Here is a 20,492-nt window from a genome sequence, read left to right as displayed (position 1 = left end):
TGATAAAAACAACACGAGCAAACAAACTACACTCTACAGCTAAAGGGTCTCATGCATATTGCATGCATGAGGGTGTCATGCATGTAAGCTCATGTTTATGTCAATGCGCTGCGGCTCTTCTCCTGTCGCATTAAGCACGCCCCCTTGCACGCGCTGCCTGCGTACGACAAGGAAGAGAAAGCGAGGCCTCCTCTCTTCCCTTCCACCCCCCCCCTCTATCTTAATGCACCTGGTGCGGTTCAGAAGGAGCCCGCCGTCGGTAATGTATTCCTCGACACCTCCGACCTTTCTCTGTGTTTCTGTATTCCGCCGATCCAAGCGCAGAGCCGGTGACTGTATGAAGTCAGGGTGGGGGGGCGTGGGAGTTAGGGGGGCGGAGGGCTAGAGATGAGGGGTGGCGTAAGGCAGGAGGGACACCATTACGTCCCGCCTTCACGCCCCGCCGACAGAAGAATCCTTTCAGCGTTATCGTCGCCGGCTCGGATATTTATATATATATTTGGGGGGCGGCTGGGAAGACGGTGGGGGTTCGAATCTATTGACACCGTCTCTTGACGGAAAGGGGGGACGAGGGTCTGGCCGTTCTGGCCGCGGTGTTCGTCGGAATGCATTAACATTTAGCGGAACGCCGTCTCCGCCGCCGCCTTTTGTGCCGTCTCATCTCCGAGTGCCCACTCCTTGTGTTTCTCCTCCGCCCCCCCCCCCACCCATCCCCTGCCCCCTTAACCTCCCCAATCCTCCCCACCCCCCGCGGTTTGCTGGGGCCGCCGAATAAAATAATGACCGGAGCGATCCCCCTGTGCATATTTTACATGAGGAACTAGCCTGCTTTGCCCAGGTGCTTCGGATATTACCCCAGTTCTATCAGTGGCGGTATTAACATTAATGAGAGTCCAAAGCAGCCCGGCTCGGCGCAGGTCTAAGCCTTTAACAGAGATTAATAAAGCAGAACTTTTCTAATGTTGCAATAAGTAAAACTAAATGAGTGTGTGCATGTGTTTGTGCCAGTCCGTGTGTGCGTTCCAGTCTGTGTGTGTGTGCAGTGAGGGAGTATGTGTGTTTTCCTGTGCATTGCACTGAACGTCCACATTCAGTTTGCAATATTAGATTTCCCTTTGTGTGCACAGCTCCCCCTAGTGGTAGGCTTTAGATAATACCCCGTTCCCCCTTTGATGCCAACACTATTAGTCATCCAACGGCAACGCAAAAGGGGATTAGAACAGAAGCAAGTAGTAAGTCTGTGAGCACAATTAAGGACGGCTCCAGTAGAGCATCTGTCCAAACATAGCAGATGGCCCCCGTCCTTATTGTTTCAATGAAACAATATTTAACAAAATAGTCGGTCTTCTGCTAATGGAGGGAAAGCCCCCGCAGGGAAGCAACAGACATGATGACCACAGGGTAGGCGCGCTGTAGCACTCACAGGAAGGTTCCTGTCCACTTCAAACCCAAAGACTTACTCACTGCCAACCCGCAGTGGTAACCACAGAGCCACTCAACTCAGTCATAGAAGTAGACTGAAATGGCCCCTGTTCCACTGCAGTTATGACGTACAACCAACGTCGGATGGGTTAGTGCTGCCCATAGTGCATCAGAGCGGGTCACGCCCACCTGTGACATCACAAGCGGGCGTGTCCGCTCCGATGACACGCCCACTTGATGACACGCCCACTTGTGATGTCACAGGTGTAACTTGTCGTTACAGTGCAAATACTTGTCATGACGAAACCGCCTCATACCTGGTGCCCAAGCAAGGGCCCCTTAAGAACACCCAGTGTGTTTCGTACGGGTCTCAAACCGTACTGGCGCCGAGACAAACAACAACAACAACAACAACAACAACAACACCACATTGTGAGGCTTGAGCAAAGACGGTCGATCCAAACGCTCAACATCGGCACTCGTCCAACCATCCCTTGGCTGACACACGCATCATCACACAGCGGACCTGTTGTAGGTCGAGTCGACCGAAAGGGCGGGGGGCGGAGGACTTACCGTCGTTGCAGAGCGGTCCGCCGAACGACGTCATGCTGCAGTCGCAGCTGAAGCCCTCCCACTGCTGGAGGCACACCCCCTGGTTGGCACAGGAGTCTTCCTGGCAGGTGGTGCTGGGGCCTGGGCAGCCACAAACACACGCACACACACAGACACGCACAAACACACACACACACACATATACAAACGCACGCACACACACACAAACACGCAGAGACAGACAGACGAGCGAGGAGTTAGCCAAGTGATACAGTAGGAGGCTGATGAAGCCTTGCCTGGACCCGTTTACAGTCAGACATTTGAATTCAGTTCAATTGCAGCAGGCAGCTGGCATTGTTTTGGCGTGTTTGTTTGTTTGTGGTTTGACAGGATGCTGAAATCAAATGGCCCACACAGGACAGATTAAATCAAAAACCACAACAGTGTTGCAACACAGGATAGTGAAAGCGTAGAGTGAGGCGAACACACACCGACACACAAACACACTGATAAAGTGAATGACCATGTATAAGTGGCTATACAGACACTTAAAAACATAAAAATAAGAACCAAAATATATTTGAAACTGTTACATTGCCAAAATTGAGAACGAACCACCATTAATGGAAGTGAGCTGTATTTGTCTTTCTTATACTAAATACACGGTGACAAGTAACCGCTACAATAAGACCAAACACGGTATTAAAATGTGCTTAGACGCCTCTTTTTATGTCGGGTTTAAACGATGCAGTGTGATGTCCCCTCGGTCCACTTTAAAGTTCTGCATTGTTCCGCCGTGCTTTGAGGCCCCCGCTCCCTTTAAAGGGGCCCCGGCGAAAATAGGGCTCCATACTCGGCCCTTCATTATGCCGTCCCCAGCTGTGTGGGGGGGCCCGCATTAGTATGGGACAACGGACGCCCTCTCCGCGTGCACAACACGCGGGGCTCGCACTGCCCGCTGTGTTCAAAGTCGGGCGGCGCTCCGGCGCCACGTCTTCAGCGGTCCGTTTGGTTTGGCTCTCCGTCACACTGTCAATGGGTCCATCCGTCAGGCTGACGCTCCATTTGTCAGTGTGTCAGTCCGGGCCGAGCCGGCAGAGGGGTTTGTGGCTGAACTAGCGCGGCGCAGTGGTGTCCGTGTTTCTGTCGGGGCTCTCGTACCGAGCGCCCCGGAGTCAGGGAGAAATGTCAGTTGGATTGCAGCCAAGGGTTTAGTGCGAGGGTGGATGTTGTGGTGAGTTATATTTTTGTTTATATATTTGTTTGGTTTTGGGATTTCTTCATGAAAAATGAATGAAAGGAGAATGTTTGGTATGGTTGGGGGCGCTAGGTTAACATTCGATTTAACGGAACAGATTTATTTCCCCTTATGTTGCAAACATTTGGCATCGATTTTACAATTAACCATGCCACAATTGGCATATGCTCAGATAGTTATTGTTGGTCTTGGTACTGCGAATGTTGCTACAAAACGTATCAGGGGGTGTAATAAGGGGTACCAATAGAGCCTATTTAGTTTAGGATTGGTTACAGATGGAACACAAATTCAAATATGTAAAATATAAACAAACAGAATAACGCATGGCACATATGGCACAATCTCACCTTTTCTCCATTAACAATCCAAAACAACACAAGTAATTACTGCAATGCACATATTTCATCATGCAAAAATGATTAACCATCAAAAACAAACTGTGAATATGTGATCTCAGTACACATCAAGTGAGTGGACTGTGCTACCAGCATACACAGAGTGGGGGGTGGGGGGCCCCACAGGCGCTGATACAAGATGATGAAGTGATCCTTGTATTCCTAGGGCTGCCAGCCCCATTCCCCTCTGACAGGCGAGTGAGTGAGTGGCACACTGAATAGTCATTTAGCTCAAGGAGACGTGGTCGGGAGTGAGGGAAGACAAAGTGGACGCACTGTAGACGCAATAGGGGGGAGGAGGAGAGGAGAGATGGGGGAGGAGGGGGAGACTAGGGCACCAGACTCTCTATCAAACAGAACAAACCATCTACCTTGTAAGTCCGCTTTGGGCAATGGAACTTTGAGTGCAACATTACGCAGAGAGGAAGACAGAGGGGGAAGAAGGGCAAAGTATAGCAATGTTAGTTGTAGACTGAATGAGAAGGTGTTTGGGGGGAATGTTCTGATCAAAGAGGGGAACCTCGTCCTCTGTGACGCAGCCGTGGTGGGGGTAGTAACGTGATCTATGAATATCGATTCTATAGGATGAACGGAGAGAGGGTAATAGGACGTCAATCCGATGCTGACAGGTGGGTCATCCAGTGCGGTGACACCACACCAGAGTGCGAGTTCATAACCCCTCGCGAATCGACCCGCCATCGCCGCGACATGGTTACCGACGACGGGACGATAAAAGAGGGAAATCGGGATGACACTGAGGAACGGGCGACTAAACCGATTGAAAGACACCGAGGGATGAATCAAATGTTGTCTGGGAGACCGGCGGAAAAACATACGACTTGGAGGGATGGAAAAATAATATTCATACATGCAACAAAGACCTCATCCATATTTCAGCAGGACCGCTCCTGGCCCACACTCAGGTCCCAGGGAGAGAGAGGGAGGAAAGAACGAAGGAAAACATGAATATAGTGGCAGCACAATGAGGGGCGACGGGGAAATAAACACTGGCTCTCGCCCTGTGTCGGGAGGCCCGCTCTGAGTGGGGCCAAATGAAAGCGGTCCCGTGGGGGGCCGGGGCGTGCCAGGTCCTGATGCATTCTAACGGCACACTAACACACTTAACGGAGGTTCAATTAAAGGCCCAGGGGGTACCGTGCGGACTGTAGCGTGTTTGGGTGGGTGTGGCTGTGTGTATAGGTTTGTGTGTCTGTGTGTGTATAGATGTGTGTGTGTGTGTGTGTGTGTGTGTGTATATGTGTGAGTGTGTGTGTGTGTATAGATGTGTGTGTGTGTGTGTGTATAGATGTGTGTGTGTGTGTGTGTGTGTATAGATGTGTGTATGTGTGTGTGTGTGTCTGTGCGTGCACAGGTATATGAGTGTGTGTTTATAGGTGTTTGTGTGTATATAGATGTGTGGATAGGTGTGTGTATAGGTGTGTGTGTGTGTGTGTCCATGATGTCCACGCAAGTGGGGGAGGATTTTAAATCAACCGAATGTGTTCATTTTGTGACTATGAGCCTGGCAGGACAAAACAACTGTCACCTCACTCAGTGGTAATATTGCAGAACACTAATGGCTTTTAAAAAAAATTGGAAACAATAAGCCCTGAGTGCTTTTCGCTCCTTTGCAAAACGTGAAAAAAGAGATTTTTATTTTTGCGCTATTTAATTTCTGTACGAGGCACCACAGCTCCCTCTAGTGGCCTTGTTGAGGCCTCACCCACCTTCACATCCCCTCTCGATCTGACCCACGCAGTCCAGGGCGTCGGACATCAGGTCAGGCAGGCGTCCATTCAGGTCCACGGAGGCCAGGCAGCCCTGGAAGCCCTCCTTGGCGTGCACCAGTTTGGGCAGCTCTTTGAACATCTCCTTCGCCACGCCGCCGATGTAAAGGTCGCCTGTTGTTGGGGGAGGGAGGGGTAGAGGGATGCAACGTTGAATGAACTATTTACCATTTTGGATTAAAGAAGCAACCTAAATAAGAGCATGCATTGATTGTTTATTATTGTTTATGAATTCAATGACGTGTTAGCACAAACTGTGGGTCGCATTATCTATGTTGAGGATCGCGGGAATTAATCATTTACTTACTCTACTCAAAATTGACAAAATATTAGTTCTTTACTCATTTCTAATTCAATTTCAGGCCGTTTCTCAATCAATGGAGTGAAAGAAAATCGGTAATCTAAAACAAAAACCTTAAACATTTCAGTCATTTCTTCAGATTACCTCTTCATACATTTTTCTCAAATAGATAGACAAGTAACATCAACCAGCTCCCATGATGATCAACAAGCACAAACACACCCACGCACCCACACACACACACACACACACACACACACACACACACACACACACACACACCCACTCTCACACACTAGCACACAAACACACACACACACACTCTCTCACACACACATACACACACACACACACACACCCACACGTGACCAGTGAATCAGAGAGGGACCGGGCCCTCCACCCACCCTTGAGGTCCAGGTTCTTGGCCCCGCTGGTGGTCTGAGTGGTGATCTTGGTGTCGATCTTCACCGTGTGCAGGTTGTTGGTGTCCCGGGAGATGATGACGTTGTGCCAGTGGTTGTCGTTCAGGGGCTTGTTGGAGTTGCCCTTGATCAGGTGGGCCCCGTTCCCCAGGTCGGACACGTAGTGCAGGTACCTGGGGGGGAGGCACACACAAGATGGCCGGCGCGGGGGAGAGAGGTGCCGGGGACACGGGATGAGGAAACTATGGTGAGGAGCGCGTTGGAGACACCACTGCAACGAGCGTTGTTCAGAACGTTCAGTTTAAATGGATGACCTATTTTCGGGGATTACCGGTAATAATTAACTCATAATTGCCATTAATAATGAATAATGGCAAAAAGCCTTCAGGTCAAGTCGCTTTAATAATGATCTGAGACACACGTATTTGCTTTACTGAAACTATAAGCAACTGTTTGGTTCTCATACTTCAACAAAGTTTACTCTTTTCTAGTCACGCGGCACTGACACCAAACCACCAAGAGAGGGCAGAAAACAAACGCAGATGGACAGAATGCTTGTGCGTGAGCGTGTGCGTGGGAGTATGTGTGTGTGTTCAGTGTGTATGTGTCTGTGTGTGTCTGAGAGTTAGTGTGTGTGTGTGTGTGTGTGTGTGTGTGTGTGTGTGTGTGTGTGTGTGTGTGCGTGTGCGTGTGTGTGTGTTTGTATGTGGTTGTGAATGTGGGAGTAAGTATGTGTGTGTGGATGTGTGTGTCTGGGAGTACCGGTATGTATGTTTGAATGTATGTATGGATGTGTGTGTGTGTGTGGGAGTATGTATGAATGGATGGATGGATGTGTGTGTGTGCGTTTGGTGTGAGTGTGTGTCTGTGAATAATAGTCTCCAGGAGAGATAAGGGAACTGTGCAAAGGGAGAAGGTACTTCCCAGCGTGGGCTGAGCTGAATAACTAAGTCTTGACTCTGGAAATAGCCGGAATACATGAACTAGCATATATTTTCTGTTTACTTTGAATACATTACTGGGGTTTCGATAAGTTTCTGTGAGGCTATTGGTGGGAGACCCGACTGCAGTTGGTTTCAGCTGGTTTCAGCTGGTTTCAGCAGCCTGTCAGGTATTGACGGCTCCCTTAATAAGGACTTAATGGAAACGCTGAAAGGCTTTTCAATGAAAACACAGTCTGGCACAAAGGTGATAAGAAACCATTTGAATAGTTACATAACGCTCCCTTCCATCCACAGACGGGAATCCCACCAATTCGCGTCCCCCCCCCCCCCCCCCGTCTCCTCGGGTGGAAAGCAAACGTGCTCCCGCTCCCGACTCCCACATCAAAGAACAAAAAGAACAAAAAACAACGCCACCAAACCGCCACCCGCCAGCGAGCGCTCACCCTTTGACCAGCTCCACCACGATGAAGTCGTTGCCGTCGCCGCTGTTGTAGAGGATGAGGCCGTCGGACGAGGTGGTCTTGAACTGGAAAAAGAGGTGCATGGCGTAGTAGGCCTGCAGGGTGGTCAGCGTCACGTAGCTGGCGCGCGACTTGAAGGTGACGGGGTCGGCGATGATGTTCTTGTAGCCGATCATGGCGTTGAGCTCGCAGTAGTCGATGTCGCCGTTCTTGCACAGGTCGATGTAGGCCATGCCGTTGAGCGTCAGGCCCTGCAGGTGGCCGATGAAGTTGGACGGCACCATGGACATGAAGCGCTTCTCCGTCACGATGCCCGTCTCGATGTTGTGGAACTCCAGCTGAGAGTGATCCCCCGCCATTTGACCTTTTGGGGATGGGACGAGGGGTGGGAGAGGGGGGAGGGACAGGGGGGGGAGACAGGGGGGGGGGGGGGGGGGGTGAGAGGGAGGGAGATGGGGAGGGTGGTACGAGGAGGGATGAGGGAAAGAGAGGGAAATAATGGAGAGAGATGGTGAGGGATACACAGCGAGGAGAGGAGAGAGGGCGAGAGAGTGATAGAGAGATGGGGAGGGAGGGGGAGAGAGGGAGAGAGAGAGAGCCAGAGAGCCAGAGAGCCAGAGGGCCAGAGAGAGAGCGAGCCAGAGAGAGAGAGCGAGACAGACAGAGAGAGCCAGAGAGAGAGAGCCAGAGAGAGAGGGATTGAGAGAGAGAGAGAGAGAGAGAGAGAGAGAGAGAGAGAGAGAGAGAGAGCCAGAGAGCCAGAAAGAGAGCGAGCCAGAGAGAGAGCGAGACAGACAGAGAGAGCCAGAAGGAGAGAGCCAGAGAGAGAGAGAGAAAGAGAGAGAGAGAGAGAGAGAGAGAGAGAGAGAGAGAGAGAGAGAGAGAGAGAGAGAGAGAGAGAGAGAGCGGTGGTTGGATGCAATGAGGGGTTTCATTTGTTAGTTCTGCTGAACTGTAATAGAATCCAAGAAGAATCATACAAATGACAATACTCTGGTACAATATCTGTTGAATCACACATTCGTGTTAAATGTTCTGTGAATTATTATGATCTGCATTAATCAACATTAATTAATGTAAAATAATCAGATTCAAACCCATGACAACATCCAATCCAACGACACGTCGTCTTACCTAGATAACGAAAAGCCAACACACAGTGTCCTGTGAGGAGTGCTATCACTCCCCACAGGAGTGAGAGAGGGAACTGCGCTATAGCGCCATGGCTGATAACAAGTACCTTCCACGGGTGTGAGGTCGTCCACGGTCAGCTGCAGCATCTTCCCTCTCCTGAACACGCGAACCGTATGCCACTCATTATCGTTCAGATTCTGACCCGCAAATATAGTCTCTGGACCCTTGCCTGCAGGACAGTCCAAACATGGGTTAAAACACGCACACGCACACACACGCACGCACGCACACATACACACGCAAACATACACATTCTGGTTTTGATTTATTATGTACACACTCACTTACACACTCACTTACTTCCACTCACACACACACACAGACTCGCAAATAAACATAGTCAAAAAGTGATTAAGTGTAGGGTAGATAGAAAAAAGAGGAATGTAAGTTAAATAGCAAATAAATGACAATACCTTCAGTCTGTTTTACTAGACAGAGCAGAAGATGCATTGAAAATATTTGTAGTGGGAGCGGAGGGAGGTAATTATCAGATCCGATTTTAAAATTATTTTGTATTCAAATTATTATTTACAATAACATAATTAATCGCTGACAATTATAATTATTTATCATACAAAGGAGCCACGAGAAATAAGCAGTCATAATATTATTGTTTGAAAAATATATGTATTGAAAAAGGTTGAACTGAAAGTAATCTGTGCATTTTCTTAGTCTATTTAGTTGTGAAACACTTTGTTCTATAACCACTTGGGGGCAGCAGATTCCCACCACTAAATGAGACACGAAGCAGCCAGCGTGTCTCCAATCTTGAATGCCATGGGTAGCACCAAAGAGATAGGCCCACAACTGGTGCCATAAACGATCCTATTATACATCCATGGATGGTGTGCTGATACCCAGCATTCGATTACTGCGGAACACGCAATGAGACAGCGATGCGAAATCAATCTGGGACAATCTATCAGATATTCACAGGGCTAAATTGAGATATTTGGGGTGCTAAAAAAAATCAACTGTTAAGGTGGACAGGCATATGTATCCAGGAGGAGGACGAGGAATTACAGAGTGTGATATTAGTGATAATAGCAACTAATAAACCCATTTAAACAATGACCCTGGATTATTCCCTCTCAGCTATCCACCAGTCGACTAGCTTGTTGTCTTTAATTCCTAGTCCCTCCATTTAATTAGCAGGCTGGACCAGAAGTCCAGGTTCAGAAAATAAAAGTTGACCATGTTTTGGGTCTCTCTCTTTGTGCTGAGATCCAGGGCTGAGTCAGATAGCAGTCTTCACTCATTAGTTCTGTGCCTGCTTGTGCTAATTAGCCATTCCAGATGGTCCTTTCTAAATATCACGCTTTTACTGAACCTGAACAGAGCCCGGGAGTTCTACCTCAGTGTAGGCTGACACACAACTCACTATTGTTTTACATTGAACATCCATGCATACATAAAACGCACAAACCATGTGATAACCAACTCAACTGTTTTCGGTTCAGCCCTTTCACACAAAGTCACACACGTGCTCAACAACAAAAGGACAAAGGTTACAGGGAGAAAGGCCACGATTGTTTGTCTTTTAGCGTATGCTGTTGTTTCTCACCCAGAGGGATCGTTTGAGATGCACAAAGTAAAGCCCATCACTGTTACAACCACCGGGGCTGGCATCAAAACCCATATGGTGTCTAATGACATACTTCCAAACGAGGTTTACTTACTTATGCTCTATTATCGAGCGCCCCTGCTCCTCTGAAATGCACGGATAGCGCTGCACAGGCCGACCGTAATGAATCAGTGCGAGGAGGATCGTAAACACAAGCCTTGGGCCACAGCGGGGGGGGGGGGGGGGGGGGGGGGGGCGAATAGAGGCCAGGTCCATTTGGTGAACCTATTTGTTGGGTATTTATTTCCCCCCCCGTTTTCCACAATCTTCAAAGAGCCAGTGCAATGTGTATGCAAATGAGGTGGGTGTCGACGCGCTGGGACACGAGGCGGCGCCGTCTCAGTGGCCCGGTTCTGCTGGCTAAGCAGTGAACAGCGGGGGGGGCAGGCGTGGGAGCAGACGGCCGGCCAGGGATTAAGAGGGAAGAGATATGAAATAATAGGATGGACTCAGGCTGGAAAGGACCCTTGATCTTTAGCCTTTCCGCCGTGCTGTCCTTGTTGCGTCTCCACGCCGGGGAAGAGAAGGGGAGAGGCCGCGGGGGCCGTGGAACACGCCTCATCCAGTAGGAGGGCTTGGGATGAGGCCCGACCCGGAGAGCGGGTCAGGAGACCCACGCGGTCATGAGACCCACGCCCTCCCCAAGGCCAAAGCCCTGGCGCTGAGGGCGTCTCCGGGGTTGGTGACCAGGGCCGTCCCCGGCCCTTCTTGAGGGTGATCTATGTGCGGTGTTGGTTCCACGCTGGTGGATCCCCCTTTCCCAGATGCCTCACTGACTTCAGGCCCAAGGAGTGTGTCATATGTGGGTTGGGGGGGGGGGGGGTAGGTCAGTGGATGCGGGATGAGAAGATGTGATTTTCCAGTCAATGGGTTTTGGCTGGCAGGAGAGCTGGTGGGTCGAGGGCTCGGTGCAGCTCCACGTTTGGGACTTACCCCGGGCTGAGGGGGGAGGGTCTTGTTGCCCCAGGGGCAGCTCACTAGTGGCAAATAACTGTTCAAGATGACGTTTACAATGTCATGCCAGAAGACGTACGTATGTGTAACAAATCAATAGCGTGCTCATTAAAAACGGAATGCTAAAATGTCCAGGCGTTGAAGGGGTTAAATGGTGCCAATGCGAGACACAGAGAAAATCAATAGCGGGCCCTTTTGTTTCATGTTGTAAGCCGCGCCATTTAAAGGTCTGCAACCTAACTACACCCCATTATGGCAACTTTGACAACCGCTTCAGACTTTTAAAAGCTTAATCCTGGTCCTGCACATTTTTGCCAACGTCACTTTGAAATATAGTTCAATAAATGGTGTTAAATACCGTCTGTAGAAGGCTGATGATGATGGAACATAGCTCTGTCTGACCTCATCTCAGTGCTCCGTGTCACTCCTACATCCCTTGAACCTTGTGTACCGGTACAGGCTTTGCTGGTACCCAATTAGCAGGGCAAGTCCTATCGTAATTAGCAAGCCACAGTGCCGCTAATTACAAACGCAAAGTGTTGCGGCGGCCAAAACAATCTGTACTGTAATTTCTAAATAATGACATAGCATCATCTGGGATGGTCAGGGACAGAAAGCGAAATCCTTGAGTCAGCAGTGGGTTCCTAATCAAAACACACCTGTCAACTTTATTATGAAGCCATGCGGGTGACTGATGGCACCTGACATAATTATGAAGAGTGTCATCCACTTTTCTTCAGTGGCGGTGCCAGAGATTAAATACAGACTTCATTTGACATTCCTAGCAGAGCGAGCAAAGCACCCTGAAACTCTCCTTACACTAAGGCCCCGGTTTATTCCCTTCTCCTGGTGGCTGGAGGCTGTCCATTACTGCTATGTTTATACCGTGGCCTGTCTTAACACTCAATTATGGGTGTCTGGAGGCAATTCTGTTTTAATCAAAACACCTCTGATGAGCCAAGCCTTTGATAACTTCTCCTAACGAAACGGACCGGGCGAGATTGGAGGGTCCCGTGAATATGCTGACGTGGCACTAAATCGATGGCCTGGATGGATGGATTCGGAGGCATCCTCTAAAATTAGAGCGATAAACATGCTGATTTATTAAAAAAGTCTTTCAAAAACACCTTGGCATCACGGTTCCACCACTTTCGCCCACAATGATCGCCACGACTCGGTGGCGACTTTATCTTTGTGAGTCTTCCGACGACGGTAGACCTGTCACACATGTCGAAGGCCAATGAAACATGAGCCTGAAAGCCCAGTTTTAATAATGCCTTTTTGAACCCATAGGCAGTGGTGAACCACAGGTGTCCCAATTCCCAACGCTGCTAAACAAGAATATTAGCAACTGAGAAAAGAGAGACTAGGATAAGCATCGGAAATAAAGCTGTCAAATTAAAGGATTCCACACCGCGCCACTCTCAGTTTATCCTTTTTTCACGTTCTGCTGCTTCATGCTGCTTGTTATTTACGGAAACGTCCTCCCCTATGTTTATCATTATGTTTATGTTTATTACACTGCACCACAACAAAGAGTGTACATGTTGAGGGATTTATCCACAGAGGGCTCTGTGTCTCACGGGGTGGAGATCTAGCCTGTCAGGCCTGTGTGGGTAAGATATATTCCATGAACCACAGTTCTCCCGCAGAGGAGAACAGACGGTTCAGCCAAGACAATGGGAAGAACTCACCTTCCCTGCGACGGTTTCCACCAATAAGCTATCGCTCTGCTTTTGCACTATCCAGAACACACCATCGTATTTTTCTTATCCCTGCGGTACCAGGCAAACAAGAAAACCAGAGAAGCAGCATATGCCAACCAAAAAATTGGTTTATTCGCGGGATATTTTTAGCATGCATGTTTAATGTGTCACTCGCTTCCTGTTAACAATGTTTAAGGCAAAGTGGCAGTGTGTTCTCCAGACAGAGCGGGGAAGCCCCAGGGAAGCTGGCTCCCTAATTGACAGTGATGTGTTCTTTGAGTCAGTGCTGAAAATCCTCATTCACCACAATGACCCGAGCAGTAGCGCCTGACAACATACATTAATTAACACAGGGACATTTTTAAAAAAGGGCAGACTAAAATAACGCATTGCAAAAATATATATAGTAGCCACGTTTAAAACCAAACCAGAAGAAAGACTTGAAATGGAAAAATAGAGGGATTGGTTTATCTGAAAGTACTGGGGTAGGCACAGTTCTTTATACCTAATTCAGACGTCGTGCTCTGACATAATCAGGTCTCCCTGCATGAACGACTGGACTGTTCTTCCCTGTTCTGTGCCTCCATTTTACAGAGGGAGTCCACACATTCTCACTTGCATTGCCAAATGCTGTCAGGGTCAATTGTGACATGTCTGTGCACGGAGAGTTTAAAAAAAAAACATGTCTTGAACTCATATACGCCGTCAGCAGCATATGTTGACGTTTTTAAAGCATCCACTATTGATCAGTTTCATGATCAATATTATAATATCCACAGGATATCACCAGAACAACCCCCCCATGGGAGGCATTCTAAAATAAGAATGATCATCTGCTAATGTGAATTATGGAACATATTCCTTCACAACATTGTCTTGATAAACAAAGAATGACCTTTAAGCACTGTGGGGGGGAATTAGAGATTACAGTGTTTGATTTGCATATACAAACAACTGACACATTCCAAGATGCATTAGCAAAGCTATTTAGCATTTCGGAAGGTGTTAAGAGTCATCTAATATCAGGAGGTTGGTCAGCAGTGTGTGTGAGAGAGAGAGAGAGAGAGAGAGAGAGAGAGAGAGAGAGAGAGAGAGAGAGAGAGAGAGAGAGAGAGAGAGAGAGAGCCAGAGAGAATTGTGGGTAGGGTTCCAAGAATCTCTGAATTGCTCTCAGGCAAAGATATAACCTTGAAACAACCTTTCACACACACTATCACACACACAAACTCCTTCTCTCACACACACACACACACACACAAAAATTGACACCGACACCGACAAACACACACTCCAACACACAAACACACACTTGCCCACTCGTTAAAATGAAGACTCAACTATTTATTGTTTACAGTTGCAGAGCACTAATCTTTCACATATTTTCCACTTCAAGTGATTCAATGTAAACTCTTTGTTTAGCCACACAAGGATACACAAACGTATCACACACAGACACACATACACAGGTAGAAATGCCTAAAAATACAGACAAACACTTACAAACACATCTGTGAACACCACCACACATGCACACCAAAAAACACACAACAAACACAAACACACACACACACACACACACACACACACACACACACACACACACACACACACACACACACACACACACACGATTACAAGATCCATTCTCGGTGCCTCCCTATTCTTTCTGCTCTACGAGGCAGGTTAATGAGAATCATAAAATCACACTCTGTATTTCCTCTCTCCTCCGAACGGCCTCATCAATTTACAGGCAGCACCGAGTACCAAAGGGAAGAAATAGCAACAGAAAAGGGGACGGGTCATTGGCAGGGGAAGTCATGCATCGCTAAAACACCCTCCCGTACTAAGCGCAACCCACACGTCACGTCAGCCCCGGTTTTAAAGGGGGCTACCATATGGTGAATTATATAACTCAGGCTTGACCATGGCGTATAGATTTTTCATTATCACCCCCCCCCCCCCCCCCCCCCCCCGCAGTCCAATCGATGGGGCGCAGAATGCACACAGGCGTACCCCAACCTCTTTTGTTTTCCGAAATCGGTGTCATCTATCTACGTTGATTTAGCAAAACTAAAAAGTCCCTGTGAGGTTTTTGTAAGAGTCTAGGGTTCACTCGAAAACACGGCGTGAGAACGTACGCACAGTGAGAGAGTTAAGACAAGAAGAAGGAAAACATAGAGAGAGGTGAACAGAAACTTACTGGATGTACAGTTTATCCTGATACAATCTAGATGGGGAAGAATAGGTGAGAGATAAATTCATCTTTCAACGTTACAGCCGCAGAGCATCATTAGAAAGCACACAGTCCCCCTCTCTGGGGACCGATGCACGGACCCCCCCGTCCACTGGTGCTCTCGGGCGTCGCCCTGGGCAACCGGGCCACCAATCAGCCCGTGTTTGTCTATGCCTCAGAGTCTTCCACGGTAAAGCGTTTTGGTAGCACACGGTTTTTAGTGCTTTTCGTCTTTTTTTTTTTTTTTCGCCACACTATAATCGGTCCAATTGGTTTTTATCATGGCTCATACAAGTTTTTACGATTTTGTCCGTAACAAGCTGTGGCCTATTTTACGACATGAGAGCATCAGTTTTGTTCAGGGTCAGACAGGGCCACTTGGTAGGAATGCTTAAGGTCCTTTCTCTTTGTGTGTGTGTCGGGGAGAAACACAACACGTTATTCGTTATTCTGTGTTCTCATCCTTGAAATGATACGGTGGAAGTTGGAAGTTCTGGTGGTGCTGCGGCTTGCATGTTAATGCCAGGGGGCACCGTCACACTCTCCTCTCCATCTTTATAACCACGTAATACCCTCACTAATGAAGGGAAAAGTATGCCTCTTTACATCTGCCGCTCTGTCGTACCACGAGAGAGAGGGAGAGCGAAGAGGGAGAGAGGTGGCAGCGAAACTATTGTACATGCTGCTGTAACAGCCTCTTCAAATCTGCTACTAACGCTAATCATCCTCCATTGGCAAAAACACACAATCCAATGCCAATCCAAACGGGAGCGGAACGCGCTCCGACTGATTTGCGTCGTGGTTCTCCACACTGCAGACAGGAGCCTGGGAGTGTATTTGTGTCTGCTTTGGCGCTATACCGCGCTCCTATTGTTAACGCTAGAAAGGTGACCCACATCCAAGCACCCTCTCCGTACCACTTGGCCCTGCGAGTCGTGCGTCGTCAACCACAGCAGAAGGGGGTCAGAAACAACCAGGGACCACCATTGACCGTGGCCGGGCAGGGAAGGCTCTGCTCTTGTAGGAGGGATGGATAGATGGGGGGGGAAGGGTCGGTGCATTTGGCGGGGGTCGGGTGCCGTATCAGCATGACGGCGCGCTTGTGTAAAAGGGTGTACATTGAAAGGCCTGGGGGGGGGGGAACTGTGTGTTGTGGTGTCGCTGTTGTTGTTGTTGAGCCATTGTCCGAGGGCCCCGGCGCTGTATGCTGTTAGATTGGGGCTTTGCCTTCAAGCGTACATCCGCATTGGCGTATTCATGCATAAACACCCCGCTTTACAATAGTCTTTTTCGAATGAATTCCTTTCGGTATTGATTGTGTCGGCTGCCTGTGTCGAGGCGGGCTGAATGGCGTTCGTGTTTGAGGACAAGATCATTTCTGTTAAAATTCACATGGGATTTGATTTTATTCTATTTTTTATTTCAAGCTCAGAAACACAGAGCACGTCACAAAAAACACTTCACTGCGCATCCTGTGCGTGAGCATGTGACAAATGAAAAGCGTCGAGTCTTTGAATCTTGAGGGGTGCTATACAGGGCGGCTAACACCGCTAGCCCGCCCTAGCCGATGTGCGCCGTCCCCGTGCCCCCGTTGCCCGTAGGGAGCGGCGGGCGGGCTGTCCCCGTTTGTGTGTGCCTCTAAACGGCAGTGCTTAGGGAACCCATTGGTGTTCAGCCATTAGAAAGGAGAATAGATAGCTATCATATCGGCGGCGGCGGCACCGCGTTTGGGGAATAGGGAACTTTTTGGCAGGCGCCATTGCTTGCTCTCTTGAGCGGAGCGTGCCAACGCGCGAGCGTGTGAACACGAGCGCTTTGAACGGACGCTCTCTGCACTGGCGCGGGGCCAACTCCAAATTCATATTATTTTTACCTATTTAATTGAGTTAATATGTATACACAAATATATAATATATATATATATATATATACATATACATGCATACGTATATACCTATATATAAATATACAAACATACACATACATAAATACGTATATACATACATATACATGTAAATCTACATACATATACACATATAGATGCATGTATACCACCATAGGACGGCCGTATGTTGAAGCCGAGTGCAGAGGGGCAGAGCTCACGAGGAGGTCTGGCTGTGTGTTGGCCTAGCCATGGCTCTGCTTGCATCAGATATTTAACACAACGCTGTGGGATAACTTCAGGGGGACTCGATCCACTGCATAAAAATGATTGAAGCGCCGTGCTCCTGAGATTAAGTTTGAGTTCGAACTGGATTTCAAACAAAGCTGAACCCTCGGGAAGAATGTAGGGAGAGCGCACGGCTACGGTAACGCTGGGTGTAACCGTGGCGACGGAGGGGTAATCGGGGGAGGGCGGGTGAGGGGGTCTGGTGGGTGGGGGGGGGGGGGAGAGCGATGAGCGCACCCTGCTGGCCACGGGCAGGTGAGTGCTCACCTGGCAGTAAGACAAGAGCTGCAGACCCTTACCATTGAAAGGTTATACCATCCCGTTCTATTCTAAACACACACAGCAATAGCATTAGAAATGTGTGCGTGTGTGCTTGTGTGCGTGTGCGTGAGTGTGTGTGTGTGTGTGTGTGTCTGAGCGTTTCTGTTTTTGTTGTCTGTCTGTTTCATAGTGTATTAGTGTGTATAAGTATGAGCATATGTATGTATGTGTGTATGTCTGTACGCATGTATGCGTGTATGTGTGTACGTGTGTGTGAGTGAGCATGTGTGCGTGCATGAGCATATTGTGCGTGCCTGCTTGCACGTGCACGCGCGCGTGTGTGTGTGTGTGTGTGTGTGTGTGTGTGGCAGGAGTCCCGTGGCTCCGGTACCTAGGTTGACGGTGAGGCGCACGCGGCCCGTCTCCAGCTCCAGGCGCAGCGTGTCGGCCGAGTAGCGCGACGTGGTGGCCATCAGCACGCCATACGCCCGCTGGGAGCGGAAGCGCAGAGACACGTCCTCCGCCTCCGTGTGCATCACCACCGGCAGCTGGATCTTCATGAACTTACTGCCGTCAAAGCTCAGGATGGTGGCGTCTGCAGGAGGAGGAGGAGGAGGGGGGGGAAAGGAGGAAGACGATGAGGAGGAGGAGGAGGAGGAAGGGGAGGAAGACAGGAGGAGGAGGAGGAGGAGGAGGAGGAGGAGGAGGAGGGGGAGGAAGACAGGAGCAGGAGGAGGAGGAGGAGGAGGAGGAGGAGGAGGAGGGGGGTGGTGGGGAAGGAGGTGGAGGAGGGGGAGGAGGAGGAAGAGGAGGGGGTGGAAGAGGAGGAGGAGGGGGAGGAAAAGGAGGAGGGGGAGGAAGAGGAGGAGGACAGAAGGAGGAGGAGGAGGAAGAGGAGGAGGAGGACAGAAGGAGGAGGGGGAGGAAGAGGAGGAGGGGGAGGAAGAGGAGGAGGAAGAGGAGGAGGAGGACAGAAGGAGGAGGGGAGGAAGAGGAGGAGGGAGAGGGGATGGAGGAGGAAGAGGAGGAGGAGGACAGAAGGCAGGGAAGGAGAGTGAGTAGAGTGATGAGGAGGATGAAGAGGAGGCCAAAGAGGAGGAGGAAGAGGAGGAGGAGGGAAAAGAGTAGTCATGAGTTATTGCTGTTTTACCACCAAACAGACAGGGCAACAGAGACTAAGGCCGGACAATACAAGATCAAAATAATAATAGGGCACCTCTCATGAATTTATGAACATCACGATATGCTTATGAATTCACAATACCAATCCAAACGGCCTGACGGAGGGTCATTAAGTAGAAGCATATGCAAAAGTCTTTGCATTCTCAAAATGACTTGATGTTTTTTTTCCTTTCTCTCAAACGCTTCATTCCTCACACTGGATCCTTTGAAAGGAATATTGTCTCATCCTAATTCATTTACACTATAAAGCTTGGTATCATGATGAGTCGATATCTTCATTTCAAGACGATGCCAGACCATGCATTAACGATAATATTGAATTATTGCCCAGCCCTGACTGTGACATTCGATCAGGCTTTGGATGGACGAAGGCAGTCAGGCAAACATATGAATTATTATTTATATAAATAAACAGACAAATCAGTACATGCATATAAACAGTAAGACAGACCGATACAGAGACAGACAAGCTGATACAGATTGATGGATAGATAGATTTCTGTAATCTAATTTCTAACTTACATCACATTCATTTTAGGGTAAATGCTATGCGTCATGCAAATGCATGATACATGTGTGGCTATAAATGTACTAAAATATTCCAAAGATCAGAGCAGCTTGTTTGACCGGATTCACTTCTGCAAGAGCTAAGCCACTTGAAGTACAATATAGCGTGGAGACACACACTAGTGCTGTTCTATCCCTGTGGGAACATGGAATGTTCTTTCAACCTCACATTACTATATGAAATGTAATATTAGGCTTAGGTCGTCCAAACTCGACACAGCCATATGCCTCTTAAAAAGTTAAGCCACAGAGTCCAGACCACTAGTACAGTCTGCATGAATAATGCAACACAACGAAAAGGGAGGATTTGACCAATTTGGGTTCAAATCCTTAAGTAATTCACAACAAGGACGATGCGATTTCCTGTTGAGTTTGTTTGTTTTTCTCAATCCATTGCGTGCAATTAAACTGACACACAGCAAGGGTGCTTCATCACTGTGGAAAGTGATACAATAAGCCTGCCTCTCAGAACTTCACACCGCACCACACTGGGCGCACTTCAACCAGGCAGAGAGTGAGAGACAGCCACTCCAACACCCTCTGACTGAACGCCAGTTCGGGGCCGAAGTAGTCGTCCCGCAGATACACTGATATTAGACGAGGGTAGGGCGGGCTGACCTTACCCCCCCACACCCCCAGGAAGGATGTGTGTGTGGGTGTGTGTTTGTACATGTAACACATCTAACAAAGAGGGTATAGACTCGGATGCGGGGGAAGCGGTCCTGTCCTTGAACCTCTTATTAACAAACTACCAAAGGATGACTGGCTATTGACAGGGGACGAGGGACGAGGCTGCAGTGGGCTGTCGCGCTGTAATAGCTTGTGGACCCTTAATATTGAGCGCTCGCACGTTTACCCAAAGCATCGGGAAACTGTCTGGAGAAATGCCGGGGTGATTGCTTAACACTGGCGGGAGCTTCTAACCGTATTTCCTGTAACTAAACCATAACCCAATAACAAAGCCATTACTGCGGCTGCAGCACATGAGACAGATAGAGCTGATAGCGAGTAGAGAGTGAAGGGGAGAGACGGGGGTTGTGGTAAAGAGAGAGAGAGAGA

The 20,492-nt window shown here is 48.8% G+C and overlaps 1 protein-coding gene across 14 annotated transcripts in view; it reads right to left on the bottom strand.

Moving 5' to 3' along the window:
• Window positions 1-20,492, bottom strand: part of LOC307070611 (neurexin-1a-like) — a 230,385-nt gene that overhangs the window by 120,340 nt on the left and 89,553 nt on the right. For all 14 annotated transcript variants that reach the window (XM_079729140.1, XM_079729147.1, XM_079729149.1 and 11 more), the window contains 7 exons: window positions 18,076-18,279; window positions 15,221-15,247; window positions 8,783-8,905; window positions 7,525-7,906; window positions 6,120-6,310; window positions 5,355-5,528; window positions 1,996-2,115 (listed from right to left, as the gene is read on the bottom strand). In XM_079729140.1, the coding sequence (XP_079585266.1) occupies window positions 1,996-2,115; window positions 5,355-5,528; window positions 6,120-6,310; window positions 7,525-7,906; window positions 8,783-8,905; window positions 15,221-15,247; window positions 18,076-18,279 (1,221 nt within the window). The remainder of the gene's footprint in view (window positions 1-1,995; window positions 2,116-5,354; window positions 5,529-6,119; window positions 6,311-7,524; window positions 7,907-8,782; window positions 8,906-15,220; window positions 15,248-18,075; window positions 18,280-20,492) is intronic.

The sequence above is a fragment of the Pollachius pollachius genome (assembly GCF_949987615.1).
Source record: "Pollachius pollachius genome assembly, chromosome: 2".
NCBI classification, from domain to species: Eukaryota; Metazoa; Chordata; class Actinopteri; order Gadiformes; family Gadidae; genus Pollachius; species Pollachius pollachius.
Note: the sequence above shows the minus strand (reverse complement) of the source record. Positions and strands in the feature narration are given on the sequence as shown.